General features: G+C 40.8%; 1 protein-coding gene across 3 annotated transcripts in view; it reads left to right on the top strand.

Annotated features, from left to right (window-relative positions):
• The window catches only part of rnf11b (ring finger protein 11b), a 57,827-nt gene that overhangs the window by 8,987 nt on the left and 32,014 nt on the right, over positions 1–16,826 (top strand). For 2 of the 3 annotated variants that reach the window (XM_068037152.1, XM_068037153.1), the window contains one exon: positions 3,560–3,701. The exons of the other annotated variant lie outside the window; for it this stretch is intronic. In XM_068037152.1, the coding sequence (XP_067893253.1) occupies positions 3,648–3,701 (54 nt within the window). In that variant the 5' untranslated portion in view covers positions 3,560–3,647. The remainder of the gene's footprint in view (positions 1–3,559; positions 3,702–16,826) is intronic. 3 annotated transcript variants of the gene reach the window in all.

Here is a 16,826-nt window from a genome sequence, read left to right as displayed (position 1 = left end):
GTGGGAAGGGAGGAGGTAAAAGAGCAGGTATTGCATTTCTTGCATTTGCATGAGAAGGTGCCATGGAAGCGTGGACCAGGAAGAATGGTCCCTTTTTGGAATGCTAGAAAGAAGGGAGAGGACAATTTATTTGGTGGTGGCATCATGCTGGAGGTTGTGGAAATTGCAGAGGATGATCCATTGAATGTAGAGGCTGGTGGGGTAGAAGGTGAGGACAAGGGGAGTCCAGTCATGGTTCTGGGAAGGAAAGGAAGAGGTGAGAGCAGAAGTGCTAGAAATGGGATGGACACTGTCGAGGGCCTGTATAATATGGTTGAGGGAAAAGGAAGACCTATCTGAAGTTGGTATGGACAGTGGCATCATCAGAACTGATGTGGTGGGGGAATGGAATAGAGCCCTTGCTGAAATTGGGTTGGGAGGACGTGCAGTCAGGGTAGCTATGGGAGTCGATGGACATATACTAAACATTGGTCAACAGCCTATTCTTAGAAATGGCGATAGAGAAGTCGAAGAAGGAAAGAGTCGGAGTTAGATGATATGAAGGTGAGGGCAGGGTGGAAATCGAAAACAAAATTGAAGTTTTCCAGTTCAAGATGAGAGCAGGAAACGGCACTGATCCTGTCACCAGTGTACTGGAAAAAGAGGTGAGGGATGGGGCTTGAGTATAAGAATAGAATCATAGGTTACAGCACCGAAAGAGACCATTAGGCCCATTGTGTCTGTGCTGGGACTCTGCAACAGCAATTGAGCTAGTCCCACTCGCCACCCTTTTCCTCGTAGCCTTCCATTTCTCCTTTTGAAAGCCATGATTGAATCTTCCTCCATGGCACTCTTAGGCAGTGCATTCCAGATCGTAACCACTCACTGCTTTTTAAAAAAAAAGTTTTCCTGCATGAGTAGAATGTTCCTCATATCTCACAAAAAGGCAGGCACAGCTTGAACCTGTATTGGTTCCCATAGCAACAACTTTTTATTTGGAGGAAGTGAGCGGAATCAAATGAGTTGCTCAATGTGAGAGCAAGTTAAGCCAGGCAGAGTAGGGTAGTAGTAGTGGATGAAAACTGGTTGGGCCTCTATGCAAGGAAGAAGCAGCGGGTCCTCAACCTGTCCTGGTGGAGGATAAGAGTTGTAGAGGGCTTTGATGTCCAAGATGAAAAAGATGGTTAGGGCCAGGAAACCTTAAACTGTTAAAGTGGGGGAAGAGTTGCAAATATAGGGTGGAGGAGACTGGATAAGGGCGAAAGCGAGATAGGAACAAATACATACATGCGAGCTAGGAGCAGAAGTAGGCCACTTGGTCTCTCGAGCCTGCTCTGCCATTCAACAAGATCATGGCTGATCTGACTGTAACCTCAACTCCACTTTTCTGCCTACCCCTGATAACGTTTCACCCCCTTGCTTATCAAGGATCTATCTACCTCTGCCTTAAAAAATATTCAAAGATTCTGCTTCCACTAATTGCCAGCCACTTATTTTTAAGCTGTAACCTCTAGTTTCGATTCTCCCACAAGAGGAAACATCCTTTCCACAACCACCCTGTCGAGACCCCTCAGGATCTTGTATGTTTCAACCAAGTCACTTCTTACTCTTCTAAACTCCAACATATACAAGCCGAGCCTGTCCAACCTTTCCTCATAAGGCAACCAGCCCATTCCAGGTATTAGTCTAGTAAACCTTCTCTGAACTGCTTCCAACGCATTTGCATCCTTCCTTAAATAAGGAGACCAATGCTGTACACAGTACTCCAGATGTGGTCTCACCAATGTCCTGTATAGCTAAAGCATAACCTCCCTACTTTTGTATTCAATTCCCCACACAAATGATAACATTCTATTAGCTTTCCTCATTACTTGCTCTACCTGCATATTAACCTTTTGTGATTTCATGCACTAGGACACCCAGATCCCTCTGCATCTCAACTCTGCAATCTCTCTCCATTTAGATAATATGCTTTTTTATTCTTCCTGCCAAAATGGACAATTTTGCATTTTCCCACATAATACTCCATTTACCAGATCTTTGCCCACTCACTTAATCTATTTTTATCCCTTTGTAGCCTCCTTATGTCCTCTTCACAACTTTACTTTCCTACTTTGTGTCATCACAACATTTAGCAATCATACCTTTGATCCTTTCATCTTAGTCATTGATGTAAATTGTAAAAAGTTGAGGCTCCAGCACAGATCCTTGTGGCACACCACTCATTACATCTTGCCAACCAGAAAATGAATCAGTTATGCTTACTCTCTGTTTCCTGTTAGTTAGACAATATTCTATCCATGCCAATATGTTACCCCCTACACCATGAGCTTTTATTTTCCACAATAACCTTTGATGTGGCACCTTAGTAAATGCCTTCTGGAAGTCTAAGTACAGTACATCCGCTGGTTCCCTTTTATCCGCAGCACATGTTACTACTTCAAAGAACTCCAATAAAATTGGTTAAACATAATTTCCCTTTCACAAAACCATGTTGACTCTGCCTACCTTGAATTTTTCCAAGTGCCCTGTTGTAACCTCTTTAATAATAGCTTCTAGCATATTCCCAATGACAGATGTTAAGCTTACTGGCCAGTAGTTTCCTCCTTTCTGTATATCTCCCTTTTTGAATAAAGGAGTTGCTTTTGGCTATTTTCCAATCTAATGGAAACTTCCCCTAATCTAGGGAATTTTGGAAAATTAAAACCAGTGCATCAACTATCCCATTAGCTACTTCTTTTAAGGCCCTAGGATGAAGTCCATCAGGATCCTGGGACTTGTCAGCTCCAACAGTTTGCTCAGTATCACTGCCCTGGATTTTGGGGTCACCAGTAAAGCAACGACACTCACTGCTGGCCTTGATGAAAGCTGCCAACAAAGATCTAGTAATCTCTATGCTGTTAATCTTATTGCAACAGTCCTTGAAAAAGTTGCACCTTGCTGAATGATGTGTAGCTGGGTTTTTAAATAGCGTATGATGCTCATAATTACTGCTAAACATGCTCACTGTCCCTGAAAAGCTAATTTTATATTTGTGGAATGTCAAATTGTTGGTTTTAGTTCTTTTAAAAGTTTGGATTACGATAGATGCAAAATTAATCAATCACTTTTATTTTGCTCTCTCAAATTTTAAATTAAAAGTGAAGGATATTTTAGTGCTTTTAACTTCCTGGTTTGTTTTCTGAGAATACCTCAATGTGATTGACTGCCTACGTATTCGCAGACATCACTGCTGCTGGATGCCTGGAGATCCCATTGACTTGGCACCACATTTAAACTGCTGTTGGGAAAGGGGAAATCTACGCCACAGAGGTTACTAGATCTTTGTTGGCAGCTTTCATCAAGGCCAGCAGTGAGCGTCGTTGCTTTGCTGCTGACCCCAAAATCCTGCGCAGTGTGTATTTCATGTTCACAGGCTTAATTCTAGCAAGCAGCAGTAAAATTTAAACTGGCTGACTACAGGCAAGTCATAACTCCTTTGTTTGTCTGAAATGGTAGGGATTTTTGTGATGCTAAGTAAGCTAAAGTATCGATGCATCATGTATCTATAAATTGTGCATTCTAACTTTTTTTTTGTCAGGGAGAGATCATGTCCAACAAACTTGATTGAATTTTTCGAGGTGGTGACTTGATGTGTAGATGAGGGTAAAGCAGTTGATGTAGTCTACATGGACTTCACTAAGGCTTTTGATAAGGTTCCGCATGGGAGATTGATTAAGAAGGTAAGAGCCCATGGGATCCAGGGCAGTTTGGCAAATTGGATCCAAAATTGGCTTAGCGGCAGGACGCAGAGGGTGATGGTCGAGGGTTGTTTTTGCGATTGGAAGCCTGTGACCAGTGGTGTACCGCAGGGATCGGTGCTGGGACCCTTGCTGTTTGTAGTGTACATAAATGATTTAGACGTGATTATAGGAGGTATGATAACTAAGTTCACAGATGATACGAAAATTGGTGGTGTCGTAAATAGTGAGGAGGAGAGCCTTAAATTGGGTCGCTACACCTTAGGAAGGATGTGATTGCACTGGAAAGGGTGCAGAGAAGATTCACCAGGAAGTTGCCTGGGACGGAGTATTTCAGCTATGAAGAGAGACTTGATAGGCTAGGGTTGTTTTCCTTAGAGCAGAGAAGGCTGAGGGGACCTGACTGAGGTATACAAAATTATGAGGGGCATTGATAGGATAGATAGGAAGAAACTTTTTCCCTTAGTAGAGGGGTCAATAATCAGGGGGCATTGATTTAAGGTAAGGGGCAGGAGGTTTAGAGGGGATTTGAGGAAACACTTTTTCACCCAGAGGGTGGTTGGAATCTGGAACACTGCCTGAAGGGGTGGTAGAGGCAGGAACCCTCACAACATTTAAGAAGTATTTAGATGAGTACTTGAAACGCCATAGCATACAAGACTACAGGCCAAGTGCTGGAAAATGGGATTAGAATAGAAAGGTGCTTGATGGCCGGCATGGACACGATGGGCTGAAGGGTCTGTTTCTGTGCTGAATAACTTGGACTCGAGCTGCAAAAAATTACTTGCTGGTTTTCTCCCCCCTGTTGGAAATTGTGGCTGAATGAGAATTTGGACTTTTAAGAGATCCACAGGTCCAAGATACTTAAATGATCAGAAAATAATCATATTTGATGTGTGAGTGCTCATAGGGTATGCTAAAGGGCTTGGCTATGTATTGGACCAGTGATGTTTGAGATTCAGTGGGTTGCCTTGAGATCGACCAATCCAGGTTTTTAAGAACTCTGCTTTCTCTTATAACTCGAGGGATCTTCCAAAAGATGTACATGGATATCAACTGTTAATGCATCCTACTTTTAAACTTACTATATTTCAGCAAGCTAAAAACACTTGGTGGGATCTATCATTGTAATTAGTTATACTTCTGTTGTACTTCTGTGTTTTGTTCATCAGCAGTCAGATCCTTTTTGATTTTGAGCAATATCTGCCTGAATATGCATTATTACATGATTTATGTCTGTAAATTTGCAGATTTTATCTGAAGTTAAGGATTGTATAAAGTTAAAAGAAAAGGCCTATAAAGTTACCATAAATAGTAGTAAATTTGAGGGTTGGGAGGATTTTAGAATACAGCTAAGGAGGACCAAGAAACTGATAAAGATAAGGAGAATAGAATATGAATGTAAACTAGCAGAAAACATAAAACTGGACTGTAAAAGCTTCTATAGGTACTTAAAAAGGAAACATTTGGCTAAGACATGCGGGTCCATTACAGGCAGAATCAGGAGAATTTATAATGGGGAATAGAGAAATGGCTGAGAAACAAAATGATTATTTTGTGTTTGTCTTCACTGAGGAAGATACAAGAAATCTCCCAGAATTAGAGATCCAAGGGACCAGGGAGAATGAGGAAGGAAATTAATCTTAGTAAAAAGGTTGTATTGGTGAAATTAATGGGGCTGAAAGTTGGTAGGTCCCGGGGACCTGATATTTTACATCCAAGATTGTTGAAAGAGGTAGCTATGGAGATAGTGGATGCATTGGTGGTGATCCAAAATTCTACAGATTCTGGAATAGTTCCTGCAGATTGGAAGGTAGCAAATGTCCTCCCACTATTTAAAAAGGGAGGGAGAGAGAAACTGGGGAACTACAGACCTGTTAGCTGTATATCATTAGTAGGGAAAATGCTAGAATCCATTCTAAAGGATGTGATAAATGGACACTTGGATAATGATCTGATTGGGCATAGTCCAAGTGGATTTATAAATGAGAAATCATGTTTGACGAACCTGTTGGAGTTTTTTGAAGATGTTGGTAACAGAATTGATAAAGGGAAGTCGGTGGATGTAGTATACCTAGACTTTCAGAAGACTTTTGATAAAGTCCCCCACAGGAGGCTGGTTAGCAAAATTAAAGCACATGGGATAGGAGGTAATATACTGGCATGGATTAAGGATTGGTTAACGGACAGAAAACCGAGTAGGAATAAACGGGTCATTCTCGCATTGCCAGGCTGTGAATAGTGGGGTACCGCAAGGATCAGTACTTGGGGCCCCAGCTGTTCACAGTATATATCAGTGATTGATGTGGGGACCAAATGTAATATTTTCAAGTTCACAGATGACACAAAACTAGGTGGGAATGTGTGTTGAGAGAAAGATGCAAAGTGGCTTCAAGGGGATTTGGACAGACTTAATGAGTGGCAGATGGAATGTAATGTGGAAAAATGTGAGGTTATCCACTTTGGTAGGAGGAACTGATGTGCAGAGTATTTCGTAAATGGTAGGTGATTAGAAAGTGTAGATGTACAAAGGGTGTCCTTGTCAATATGTCACTGAAAGCTAACATGCAGTTGCAGTGAGCAGTTAGGAAGGCTAATGGTATGTTAGCCTTTATCGCAAGAGGTTTTCAGTACAGGAGTAGCAAACTCTTGCTTGGATTGTATAGAACTTGGTTAGACTGCACCTGGAGTACTGTGCAGTTTTGGTCCCCTTAATTTAGGAAGAATATTATTGCCATAGAGGGAGTACAATGAAGGTTCACCAGACTTGTTCGCGGGATGGCGGGCCTGTTCTATGAAGAGAGATTGGGGAAACTGGGCCTGTATTCTCTGGAGTTTTGAAGAATGAGAGATGATCTCATTGAACCCTACAAAATACTTAAAGGAATAGACAGGGTAGATACAGGTAAGATGTTTTCCCTGGTTGGGGAGTCTAGAACCAGGGGACAGAATTTCAAAATGAGGGGGAGGTCACTTAGGATAGAAATGAGGAGAAATTTCTTTACTCAGAGGGTTGTGAATCTTTAGAATTCTGTGCCTCAGAGGGCTGTAGAAGCTCAGTCATTGAGTATGTTTAGAGCAGAGATTGACCGATTTCTAAATAGCAGTAGCATAGAGGGATGGGGGAAAAGGGCATTGAAGTGGATGATCAGCCATGATTGTATTGAATGGCGGAGCATTCTCGATGGGCTGAATGGCCTATTCCTATGTTCCTAACTGAACTTGGTTAATTAACGCACTGAATTATGCTGTCAAGATTTGATCGACCAGGAGTACAAGAACAGGCCATTTAGCTATCGAACCTGTTCTGCAATTGTGGCTGACCTGTATCTTAATTCCATTTACCCACCTTGGTTCCTTATCACTTATATTTTTGTTAAGCAAAGGTATTATCGATCTCAGTTTTTGAAATTTTCAATTTATCTGGCCTCTCCAGCTTTTTGGAGAGAGTTCCAGATTTCCATTACATTTGTGTGAAGAAGTGCTATCGGACATTGCCTCAAATGGCCTAGCACAAATTTTATGGTAATGCTCCACCTGTTCTGGACTATCCCATCAGAGGAAATATGTTTTCTGTCTCTACCCTATCAAATCCTTCAATGATCTTAAACATGTCAATTAGATCACCCTTTAATCATCTTTTCTCAAGGAAATACGAGCCCAGTTTATGCTACGTGTCCTCATAATTTGACCCTTTTTAGCCCCAGTATCATTCTGGTAAATCTACGTTGCTGCCCCTATAAAGCCAGTATCACCTTTTTGAGGTATGATGGCCGGAGCTGAACGCAGTACTACAGATGCAGTCTAGCCAGCGTGTTATACAACTGTAGCATAACTCCTACCCCTTTGTATTCCAGCCTCCTTGAGTTGAAGGCTAATATTTCATTAGCCTTTCGAATTATATTCTTGTGTATCTCTACCAGTTTGTAGTAGTTTTTGTACATGGACCCTCAATTCTCTCTGCTCCACCACAGTTCCTACCTTCTCATCATTTAGAAAATAACTGACCTATCTTGCTTGGGTCCAAAATGAATGACCATTTTATTTCCCCTTATTGAATTCCATGTGCCAGTTTTGCCCACTCACTTAATTTATCAATGTCCCTTTGCTACTTTCTGTTCCTATTCACACTACACTAAATGTGTGTAATTTCTAAAATGTTCAATGCTTTGTTTAAAATGCATTTTTTGAGAAATACCATAAAATGCCATTTTTGCACCCAAACCTTTTACATTTGAGGTATGAGTTATTTTCTTAAGTGAGTAATGGCAGATTGTAAAGCTTGATCTAATTATCCTTGCACAAAGAAGATAAAGCACTGAAGAGGGAGTGCAATGAAGGTTCACCAAACTAATTCCTGGGATGGAGGGATTGTTGTATGAGGAAAGATTAAATAGACCGGGCCTTTATTCTCTGGCGTTATGGAGGAATGAGAGGTGATCTCATTCAAACATACAAAATTTCTTACAGGGCTTCAAAGGATAGATGCAGGAAGGATATTTCCCCTGACTGTGAGTCTGGAACCAGGGGACTCAGAATAAGGGGCAGGCCATTTAGGACTGAGATGAGGAGGCATTTTGTCACTGAGGGTGGTGAATCTTGGGAATTCTCTGCTGCAGAGGGCTGTGGAGGCTCAGTTGTTGAGTGCACTCAAGACTGAGATCGATAGATTTCTACATATTTAAAAACATCAAGGGATGTGGGAATAGTGCAAGAAAATGGTGTTGAGGTAGAAGATCAGCCATGATCTCATTGAATGGAGTGGGCTCGAGGGACTGAAATAGCCTACTCCTGCTGCTAGTTCTTAAGAACTTGTGTTATGTGATTTTCTTAAGTCTTACAATACCAATTAAGCCTGAATATTGAACGATCACAATTGTATCAGCCGTTCTACATGGCTCTGAGATAACACTGATAATTTATAATTTTGATAAAATTGCAAACTTGTGATTTTCCCTCCTTTTTAAGTGAGAAGAGAATTGTTGTTAGAAGTGAGGCAGAATAATAGTTACCAAAATGAGTTGCAAACCAAGAAATTCTGAGACACATTATAAGATAATTCACTAGGCCATTTAGACACGCCACATGGTAAATTTCACTTTCTAACAAAATTTCCTATGAAGTAGCCTTAAGTGAACTTTCATAACCATCTATATTTAATTGGCAAGCCAAGCTTAATTCTGAAGTTTAGCAGCCAGTTTAATATTTTGACAGTATTTAATTGTTTTCTAAGTATTTTGGGATGCTGCGAGGTTGAAAAGCACTGTATAAATCCAAGTTCGTTCTTTATGCCTTAAAAGCATCAACTGTCCAGAAAATACTCTTGGTAAAGCCAAGAATGGTATTGAAAATCTGAGACATGACCAATCACTAGCCAATAACTTCTTAATGCCTACCACATATTGAACTTTAACATTTTTATTTTAGAAAAATTGAGTTATATCTTTTGAGGCCTGTAACTATATTGCACTGTACTCAACTCAGCAACCTGCAAAGTAATTTTTTTCTATGACATGCCTATGAGTACCAATATCCTTTTTTTTTGATGTTTGCCTTAGCTGTAGAAGGATGCTGAGCCTGAGCGATAAATAGCAGGAGGTATATCTGCAGATGGCAATAATGCTGGATCCTCAACATTTTTATATAAAGTTGGTTAGTCTCCAACTCTCAAATATGCAGTTGTCTCTACAGATTATCAGACACTTCTTCAAATTGATTTTGGAAGTGCATACTGTAAAGTCTGATGGACCTATATATTTCTTGCTTCCTCTCCCAATCAAATTTTATGGCACTTTCTGTTAAATCCTCCAGAGATGTGACAATCTTCAGTTCAAATCGATGAATTAAGGTAAACATATGGAAGTGGTGCAGAGCATAGTATGACATGTTGCCGTCAGCAAAACTGAAGTGGCAAGCTATTTAAAATGTGTTTGGAATTTCAGCAGCTTTGAAAAGTATAAGGAAATGGGCAAGTACCAAATCCTAAGGATCATATTGTTTGATTCATTTAATAAATTTATGTACTGGCTAGAAATTGAGTTTGAAATTATTAATTAAAACTTTAATTGGGTTGGTTAAGGAGGCAGGTTGTCAATAGTATGCTAAATACCCTACAACATGTGTAGTATTAGTTACATGTCTCAAATGATGCATCTTAGCAGTTGGTAGTTATTAACCTTTAGCTTGTGGGTGAGCTGGCATTGGCAGGGCAGGATAAGGGGAGTGGGTGAGTGGCATTGGCAGGGCAGCATAAGGGGGAGTGAGCTGGGGTTGGCGGGGCAGGGTAAAAAAAAAAAGGGCGGCACAGTGGTTAGCACCGCAGCCTCACAGCTCCAGCGACCCGGGTTCAATTCTGGGTACTGCCTGTGTGGAGTTTGCAAGTTCTCCCCGTGTCTGCGTGGGTTTCCTCCGGGTGCTCCGGTTTCCTCCCACATGCCAAAAGACTTGCAGTTTGATAGGTAAATTGGCCATTATAAATTGCCCCTAGTATAGGTAGGTGGTAGGGAAATTTAGGGACAGGTGGGGATGTGGTAGGAATATGGAATTAGTGTAGGGTTAGTATAAATGGGTGGTTGATGGTTGGCACAGACTCGGTGGGCCGAAGGGCCTGTTTCAGTGCTGTATCTCTAAATAAAGCTTTGCTAGTTTTTTCCCCCTCAGATTGATGAGCATCGGTTGCCAAGAGTACTATAGTTTTTGATGCAATCTCTGACCCTGGTATTGTCACCAATATCTGCTTACAGAAGTTCAAATGTCTTTTGTGCAATAAAAGTGCATAAAAACTGGTTTATTGTGAGTTCCTCCAACTGAAGTTTGTGAACACTTCAATAAAAACTGAAAGTGCTGGAAATACTCAGGTCAGGAAGCATCCGTGAAGAGAGAAGCAGGTTAACGTTTCAGGTCTTTGACCTTTCATCAGAACTGGCAAAGGTTAGAAAAGAATTGGTTTTAAGCAAGTGAAGCGGTGGGGTGGGGGGTGTTGATGGAGAAGAGAACTAAAGATAAAGTGTGTGATAGGACAGAGGGCAAGAGAGATTAAATAACAAATCTGTCCTGGAACAAAGGCAAAGAGTGTGTTAATGCTTGTGGTGAAAGACAAAGCTTCAGTCCAGAGAGAGTGTTAATAGCAGAATGATGAGCAGCTCTGTCTACATGAAATACAGGCACATGGTTAAAATAATAAATTTTTTTTTAAAAAGCCAGTTATGCTCTGAAGTTATTGAACTCCATGTTCAGTCTGATATTAAACTCCTAGGTTTCTATGCTTAGAGTGGCAGTGATGCTATCACGTCACTAACAAGCAGATATTCTGTCTCAAAGGCAAAGCCAACGTTGATTTATGAAAGGGAAATTTTTGTCTTTACAGACTGTAACTACTAGGGTACTACAAGGGTCGGTGCTTGGGCCTCCGGTATTAACAATCTAAATTGATGACTTGCCAAGTTTGCTGACTATACTAACCTGTGTGGGAAAGTAACTGTGAGGACATAAAAAGGCTGCTAAGGGATATAGAGAAGTTAAAAGCAAAATACTGCGGATGCTAGAAATCTGAAATAAAAACAAGAAATTCTGGAAATACTCAGCAGGTCTGGCAGCATCTCCACAGATCTCCTCCAGCGTTTTTATATGGAGAAGTTAAGTGAGTGGACAAGAACTTGGCAGGTGGAATATAATGTGTGAAACGTGATGTTATCCACTTTTGGTAGAGAAAAATAGAAAAGCAGAATAATACTTAAACTGTGAGAAACTGGAAAATGTTGGTATTCCAAGGGACCTGGGTGTTGTCATACATGAATCACAAAATTAACATGCAGCAAGCATTTAGGAAAGCAAATGGTATGTTGGCCTTTATTACAAAGGGATTGGAGTATAAGAGTGAAGAATTCCTGCTACAATTATATAGGTTATTAGTGAGACGCACCTGGAGTACTGGTGTGCAGCTTTGGTCTTGTTATCCAAGGAGGGATATACTTGCTTTGGAGGGAGTACAACAAAGGTTCAGTAAATTGATTCCTGTGATGAGAGGATTGTCCAGTGGCGTGAGTGAATAGAATAGGCCTATTTTTCCTATAGTTTAGAAGAATATGAGGTGATCTAATTGAAACGTATAAATTGCTTAAGGGACTTGATAGGGTTGGTGCTGAGGATTAGACGCTCTACAGCCTCGCGGACTCGACCTTGAGTTCAACAATTTCAGAACATGACTGGCCTTTTTGAAAAATATTTTTCTTTTTAATTTTGTTTTTTTTTTAGCCATCTGTTTCTTGTGGACAGAGTTGCTCATTACTCTGCCATTAACACCCTGGACTAGTGTTCTGTCTTTCACCGCAAGCGTTAACACTCTCTTGGCCTTTGTCCCATGACAGCTTTGTTATTTAATCTCTCCTGCCCTCTGCCCTATCACACACCTTCCCTTTTGTTCTGTTTCCCAACAACTCTTCTCTTTCCCACCACCCATCCCCCAAACCCCCTTCGCTTGCTTAAAACCTAATTCTTTTCTTACCTTTGCCAGTTCTGATGAAAGGTCGCAGACCTGAAACAGTAACTCTACTTCTCTCTACACAGATACTGCCTGACCAGCTGAGTATTTCCAGCACTTTGTTTTTATTTCAGATTTCCAGCATCTGCAGTATTTTGCTTTTATCACAGACTGCGATACTTTTTCTTGGGTGGGTGAGCAGGGTAGATCCAGTTGCTGAGTAGTCCTCATTCTGGTCAAGATCCCACTAATCAGAGACAAGACTTTTTGTTATAATCTTGTGCATTTTGTGTTTAGGAACAAGATTAGCCCGTTCAACCTCTCGCCTATGCCACCATTCTCCAGGATTGTGGCTAATCTGTACCTCATCTCCTTTTATCCACATTTTGATGTATATTCTTTGATACCAATACCAAATAAAAGTCTTTCCGTCTCCTTTACTGAATGTTGCCATAGAACAGTTGTTAAATGTGCATTCCAAAAGTTATACAAAAAAGAGATCTGATTGCCCACAGTTGATGAGCATCTGAAGACACTTGCCTAAGTGGGAGAGACAGGATATATTTTCATTCAAACATTCTTATAGATTGCACAAATGGTGTGATTTTCCAATAGGAAAACACTTTGTGTTGAGCTCATGTATATAAAAAAAAAGATATTTTTTAAAAAGAGGTAACTGACAAAAATTATGGGAATAGGAGTAATGATGCAAAAAAAAAATACATTGAATGAATTGCTATGTGCTGCATGGAAAACAAACTGGCAGAATTGGTAGCAATTGTTATAAGATCTATCTTTAGTAGCATTAACAGACACCTGGCTGCAAATTGGGCAAATGGAAAGTAAACACATCACGATTTAATATATTTGGGAGCGATAGAAAATGTAAGCAATGTGGTGGATAGGCAGTATTAATAAAAGAAGGGATGTATGTTGTAAAATGGGTGGAAAGGGGTGCGGACAATCTATGTTCAGAGCTCGGATACATTACATTGGAGATGATTTACAGACCATATTTGTCACTGCAAATCTTCAGTCTTGATTTTGTTCACACTACTGGATGATTTCGAATATACTGCCAGTATGTTAACAAATGTTGCTATTTCTTAACATAGTTGGAAAATTTTTCAGCCAAGAATATTTAGTTCCCAGTCTTGTCCTGGTTGAAGGGAAGTTCTGGGGCTGTATTACATGTTCTACCATTCTTTTTAATCCCTCTATTTCCCCAACCTTTTCTAATTCTTTGTAAATTCTCTCACATGCACACACAGTCCTCTGATTCTGACTTGTGTAGTTCTTAACCCTCATTTTCCCATCTGTTCGTTCTTCATTCTGTTTAACCTCCATACTCCCTAACAGTATTTTAGGCTGCTTTGTCACTTCACCAACTTTATTTTGCCCTCTTCCATATGCAGGATGGGAAGTTGGGTGGGGGTCAAAGATACAAGAGGTAGGTCTCAGACAAGATGATTTGGAGAGGAGAGAAAGTAGAAAAATTGGCAGTTTCAGAGCTGGGGAATGCTTATGAACACATGAAGTAGGAGCAGAAGTAGACCATACAGCTCCTTGAGCCTGCTCTGCCGTTCAGTGCGATCATGGCTGATCATCTGCCTCAATTCCATTTTCCTGCCCACAACCCATATCCTTGGATTACCTGAGACACCAATAATCTGTCTGTCCCTACCTTAAATATACTCTGGAGCATGCACAACCCTCTGGGATAGAGAATTCCAAAGATTCACAACCCTTTGAATGAAGAAATTTCTCCTCATCTCCGTCCTAATGATCAACCCATTATCCCTGAGACTGTGTCTCCATAGATTCTGTTATAGATTCCTCAGCCAGGGGAAATAATCTGTCTACCCTGTTGAGCTCAGCCCCTTCAGAATCTTGTCTGTTAATGAGATCCCCCCTCATTCTTCTAAACTCTAAAGTATAGGCCCAGCTTACTAGCTTCTTATCCCAAGAACCAATCTAATGAACCTTGGCTGTATCACTTCCAAGGCAAATGTATCCTCCCTTAGATATGGGGATCAAAACTGCTCGCAGTACTCCAGGTGTGGTTTTACCAAAGTCCTGTACAATTGTAGTAAGACTTCTTTATTCTTGTCATCTAATCCCTTTACAGTGAAGGCCAAAATGCCATTTGCCTTCCTAATTGCTTGCTGTACCTGCATGCTAACTTTGTGTTCCTTGTATGAGTATGCCGAAGTCTCTCTGGACGTTAACATTTGAAAGTTCCATGCCTTTTTTAAAAAAAAAAAAAGTGCTTTTCTTGGACAGAATATAAAAAACAGCAAAGAATGACTAAAAAATTGATGAAAGTAAAATTAGAGTACGAGAGAAAGCTAGTGAGAAATATAAAGACAGTAAGAGTTTCTATAGATATTTAAAGAGTTAACAAAGTGAGTGTTGGTTCAATAGAAAGTGAGTCTGGGGAATCAATAAGGAGATGGCAGATGAATTGAGCAGGTATTTTGCATCAGTTTTCACTATAGAGGATACAAGTAACCTCCTAGAATTAGCTGTAAGTCAGGAAATGGAAGGGAGGGAGGAACTCAAGAAAATTACAATCACCAGGGAAGTGGTACTGAACAAATAGTTGGAGCTGCGGGCTGACAAGTCCCCGGGTCCTGATGGACTTCATCCTAGGGTGTTAAAACAAGTGGCTAGTGAGATAGTTGATAAGTTGGTTTTAATTTTCCAAAATTCCTTCGATTCAGGGCAGGTTCAGCTAGACTGGAAAATAGTAAATGTTAACTCCTTTATTCAAAAAGGGAGGGAGACGAAGCAGGAAATTACAGGCCAATTAGCTTAACATCTGTCTCAGGGAAAAAGTTGGGAGCTATTATTAAAGACGTTCTAGCAGGGCATTTAGAAAAACTCAAGGTAATCCGGTAGAGTCAACATGGTTTTGTGAAAGGGAAATTATTGGAGTTCTTTGAGGGAATTACATGTGCTGTGGATGAAGAGGAACCGGTGGATGTATTGTACTTAGATTTACAGAAGGAATTTGATAAGGTGCCACATCAAAGGTTTTTGTAAAAAATAAAAGCTCATGGTGTGGGAGATAACCTATTGGCATGGATAGAAGATTGTCTAGCTAACAAACAACAGTAGGCATAAATGGGTCATTTTCTGGTTGGCAAGATGTAATGAGTGGTGTGCCACAGGAATCTGTGCTGGGGCCTCAACTTTTTACAATTTATATAGATGACTTGGGTGAAGGGAACGAAGATATGGTTGCTAAATTTGCTGATGACGCAGATAGGGTAGGAAAGTAAGTTGTGAAGAGGACATGAGCCTACAAAGGGATATAGATAGGTTAAGTGAGTAGGCACAAATCTGGCAGATGGAGTATAATGTGGGAAAATGTGAAATTGTCCATTTTGGCAGGAAGAATAAAAAAGAAGCATATTCTCTAAATGGTGAGAGATTGCAGAGCTCAGATGCAGAGGGATCTGGGTGTCCTAGTGCATGAATCACAAAAGGTCAGTATGCAGGTACACCACGTAATTAGGAAAGCTCATAGAATGTTACTGTTTATCGTGAGGGGAATTGAATACAAAAGTAGGGAGGTTATGCTTCAGCTATACAGGGCATTGGTGAGACCACATCTGGAGTACTGTGTACAGTATTCGTATCTTTATTTAAGGAAGGATGTAAATGTGTTGGAAGCAGTTCCAAGAAGGTTTACTAGGCTAATACCTGGAATGGGCAGGCTGTCTTATGAGGAAAGATTGAACAGACGAGGCTTGTATCTGCTGGAGTTTAGAAGAGTAAGAGGCAACTTGATTGAAACATATTAGATCCTGAGGGGTCTTGACAGGGTGGATGTGGAAAGGATGTTTCTCCCTTGTGGGAGAATCTAGACCTAGGGGTCACTGTTTAAAAATAAGGGGTCACCAATTTAAGACCGATTAGGAGAAATTTTTTTCTGAGGGTCGTGAGTCTTTGGAATTCTCTTCCTCAAAAGTGGTGGAAGCAGAGTCTTTGAATATGTTTAATGCAGAGATAGATTCTTGATAAGGGGGTGAAAGGTTATTGGGGTAGGTGGTAATGTGGAGAAATCAGTTCAGCCACGAACTTATTGAATGGCGGAGAAGGGGTCAAGTGGCCTATTCCTCCTAATTCGTATGTACTACCAAAGTGAATAACCTCAGTACGTAGCACAAAGTCCAGGTTGACTGAGTACTTAACTTGGGGAATTTGGTGAGTGAGGGGATTTGGCACAGTGAGGGAAGCAATGCTGTTCTGGTCGTTTACAAAATGAGGAGTAATCTGCGGGAGACAGTGAGACCCGAGAGCTGAAGTCTAGAAACATTAATTAGGTGAGCAGAGAGATGTTTATTGATATTACAGAACGACTGACCACCTGCTGTGGTGGCGGACCTCCTGGATGGAGACTGAGCGCAGCAACTAAGGAGTGAAAGTGGGGAAGAGAGCCTCCAGCGACATCTCCAACCACAGCAACATCTGCAAAATAGCTATAGTGGCGTCCCATCCAGGGAAGGAGCTGATTGGTAAGTAGCTGGTAAGTTTTTCTAAATCTAGAAAGTAAAGGCATGGCAGGGAACCTCAGCCCCGTGGAATGCATATCCTTTGCCTTGTCGGAAATCCTGGATGCT

Source organism: Heterodontus francisci, chromosome 8 (assembly GCF_036365525.1).
Source record: "Heterodontus francisci isolate sHetFra1 chromosome 8, sHetFra1.hap1, whole genome shotgun sequence".
Lineage (NCBI taxonomy): Eukaryota > Metazoa > Chordata > Chondrichthyes > Heterodontiformes > Heterodontidae > Heterodontus > Heterodontus francisci.
The sequence above is the reverse complement of the archived record's forward strand: the minus strand, read 5'-3'. Positions and strand labels throughout refer to the sequence as shown.